The 3,784-nt window shown below is 41.0% G+C and overlaps 1 protein-coding gene across 1 annotated transcript in view; it reads right to left on the reverse strand.

Moving 5' to 3' along the window:
- RB195_003751 (uncharacterized protein) overlaps positions 1 to 2,842 on the reverse strand; it is a gene marked incomplete at both ends in the record, with an annotated part of 10,203 nt that extends 7,361 nt beyond the window's left edge. Inside the window, one exon of the mRNA XM_064201534.1 lies at positions 2,813 to 2,842. Within this exon, the coding sequence (XP_064057416.1) occupies positions 2,813 to 2,842 (30 nt within the window). The remainder of the gene's footprint in view (positions 1 to 2,812) is intronic.
- Between the last annotated feature and the right edge of the window lie 942 nt (positions 2,843 to 3,784).

The raw sequence follows: 3,784 nt of genomic DNA on the forward strand, positions 1-3,784 counted from the left end.
TTCATACAAGATACGGTTTCAGACCGTTACTAAAATATGTGGGCATTTCAGATGGTGTGAAATAGTTGAATCCATTTCAATTGATGTAACGTGTTCAGCTAGACTGAACTCGCACTTTTGAAGAGGAAGGGAAAACTTTGCTTGAGCAAATATTACCGCACGCAATGCTTCAGATAGTTGAAGTTCATCCTCCTATCTTTACTACTACTTTGTTAAAACCATCTTCGAATTGGTTTCAACATTGAAAAAGACGTTCTACCCGGTGCTTCTCATGAAACAGAACATGTAATGGAGCCCAAACCTTGGACTTTCCTTCCGACGTCGCAGTGCGTCCCCAAACAGAGGATTGGAACCTACTATGTACTTGGCACAAAATTATTGTGTACTTGTCAAGGTCGCTTAAAGGCAGTATACCACTAATCTGGGGTGGTACGGAGTGGTGGAGTATTCGTATACGGTATAGTAGATTTTGAAGAGGAGGATGATTCTGTCCATTTCTCCCTAATTGCCGTGAAAAAAGGCCCTGAAGATACGGCTTCGGGCGTTCTGGCGCACTATTTTCGACAAGGAGTTCGATTGGAGCCTTGTGCACGCGCCGTATCTTCCGGACCGTATTTTTACGGCAATTAGGAAGAAATGGACGGAATCACACCCCGCTCAATAATCTACTATCCCGTATACGAATACTCCACCTGAAATCCGTACCACCTCGGATTCCTGGGGTGATGCCTAATCCTACGAGGACCTCCGTTTTATCTTCTTATCTGTTTGTTTGATCTCGACCTGAGAAAATGCATAAAGACCCCTTAAATGTTGAATGTGTTGCACCCGTATCCTCAGTAACGATTTGTATATTTATGAGACCTTTGTACGTGACGGGCGGGTGTAGTGTAGCGGTTAGAGGTTCCGCTTCCTGCACGATCGGTCGGAGTTCGAATCCGCCCTAATGCTTACCAAGCCTTTCATCCCTCCGGAGTCAATAAATTGGTACCAGACTTGTCTGGGAGGATAAAAACACGGACTTGACACACCGGCTAGCCACCGCAAGTCATTGTATGGGCCAGTTACACGTTCGTAAACCTCAAGCGATTCTGAATTGAAGTGAACGTGGGGGCGCATCCCAAACCGATTGATTAGCGCCAGAAACTTTATCCTTATTTATCCTTTGCACGTGGTAGTTCTCGATGTTCCTTTCTTCCCTTCAGTAGGTAGGCTGTAAACGTGGCTGTCAAAGAGACCGGAAAGGAAATAGAAGATGACTCTCTACGTTGTCGTGCAGTGATGATCTACGTGCTATAGCGGCTGCTCATGGATGCTATCCTTGCGGTAGGCTTATAGTTCTAAAACCCACCAGAGCAAAAAGATTTTAGATGTTGATGGCCCGCAAGAAGAAAAACCTACCTCGAACTCTTTTTTAGTTATGCTTTTGCTTCGAGTAGGGACATTTTTTAGGAGGAGAATCTTTTTCACAACTTCATTTTTCACTATGATGTTCAGTGAAAGTTCAGTTTTATATCATGTTTCCGCAACACTTATGCACTATTTCTGTCAATTGTTGCTAAAATTATGTAATGACGAGCTTCTTCAGGAGCAGCAATAGATTTCTATTGTGCAACAGGAGCGCTTGAAGTGAGCTTACTCAGCGTACTGTAAGAGAATAAAGAACACAAGCATGGGAGTGGGTTTCGATGTGCGACAATAACACTAATAGATTGACAAGACGTCTTCATTCAAAATTTCTGTCATGATCCACTTGTACACGAGAATCAGGAATCAAGGTTTAGATGGAGGATTAGAGGATAGAGCCAATATAGGAAGGAAAAATCAGACATAAACAGGAGTGATAAGACGAAAGTGGCGATCATGCTCATAGTTTCTATTTTTAGTCATGGAGTAACTCTAAGGTGGCAAGGTTCTACTGCGTCTAGAGTAAAAATATACTAGAATTAATAAAGTAATCTGTAAACAGATGAACACTGCTATGCGAACACTGCTATTTCGAGCTCAAAAGGTTTGATTTGTACAAGGTACATATTGCCACGAATTTAAAATTTCAAAGAACGAATTTAAAAGTGCTTTTGGGGGTGGAAAAGACGTCTAATAGAGGATTGTTGTTGTACATTTCAACCAAGTTCGCTCCTTGGCTTCGTCAACTACTCGCGCTGGTAACATTTTTTCAGCAAAAGTGCTGTTGTGTACTTTAGTACCTCAGTACAACTGCTTTGTACATATTTTAGGAGAATGTTCAATAACCTAATCCCAAGAAGAGTCCTAGCGAATTTGTCTAAAAGTCCAAGATTGAGGTACACTTTCTTATTGAGTGTTATTGGGAAATCGAACAGAGGGACAAGTGTACGGAAAAATTAGTTCTTTGTACTCATGATATTAGACACTCCATATGTATATACCGATCTGAACGTCCGGCTGAAGCCGGACTTCAGACTTTCTGTGACGTTTCTTTCGCTTGCCATCATTGATCATTCAAAACTAATAATAGTGGTGTTTTCTGCAAAGTAGGAATTGTGCTTTTCTAACAACGTCTTCTTTCTTTTTTTAATTTACAGAAGGCAGAAGACTTCATAGTTTTCTTTCAGTTCGCGTCATTTCCACATTTGAAGAACATTCAAACTTCAGCTTCAAACACCCCTTCGATACCAACATAATTTAGGCAGAATTTGAAAGCGTTACCCTAAGTATGGGATTTCTTCCTGTTATCTCCCCTACGACTATCACAGCTTGCTACTATTTAAGCGCCTGGTTTCATTTGTTTTTTCACTTTTTGAGAAATGCATGTTACCAATCTGAGGCAAACCTGCGAGGAAACAGAAGACGCGTCACCCATTTTACCCCCTTGTGACGCTGGTGCACCAACCCGACGCCAGTGGATCCGTCGCGCCCTTTTTGAATGATATTATGGAATTGGAACCACTTTGGAATTTCGTTCCACACACGCATACATACATACATACATACACATACACATACACATACACATACACACATACATACACATACACATACACATACACATACACATACACATACACATATACACATACACATATACACATACACATACACACACAAGTGACAGACTAAGCCCGTTATTATATAGCATGATCATGATAGTATGATCATAGTAAATCTAAAGCATCAACTCATGATAGTATGCGCAATGCGACATAGTTGTGGGATTGACGCTCAGCTCAAAGTTTAGAATGGTATCAAGAAGTGAAAATAACAATTGAAATAAAACCATTGGTGGATGGGATGTGGGCGATAATAGCGACGGAGACATTCAAAAATGGCAAAAAGTAAGAGAAGCAAAGTTGCTGTGACGTACATCTTAAGTATACAAGTTGAGAGAAGTCGCGCAACAATGGGATGAATCATGGAAGAATTGGCCGAACTCTACAATTTCAGTTTCATAGTTCATCCACGCGAACGACCTCCTCTCTTTGACTACACCTCTCGAAGCTGCTTACATTAGAGTTAATCTGTGCTTAATCAGGAATTCGCATCACCATATACGTGCACATTCATCTGATGCCCAGTTTCGTCATCTCCTCGTACACTTGCCTCAAAATCCTCAGTTTTGCTGTATTTTATTCTACTAACGTGACAACTACTTTCTAGCACTTTTCCTGTGCATTTACTTTCCAAATGGTTATTGGTAATTTTAGAGCATCATTGACCGGGAATAGAGCACTCATGAAATGGTGGACACAATTTTCTAACAGTTTGTTTTCAATTGCAGCCATATGTACTACATATGTAGAACCGA

The sequence above is a fragment of the Necator americanus genome, chromosome IV (assembly GCF_031761385.1).
Source record: "Necator americanus strain Aroian chromosome IV, whole genome shotgun sequence".
Taxonomy (NCBI): domain Eukaryota; kingdom Metazoa; phylum Nematoda; class Chromadorea; order Rhabditida; family Ancylostomatidae; genus Necator; species Necator americanus.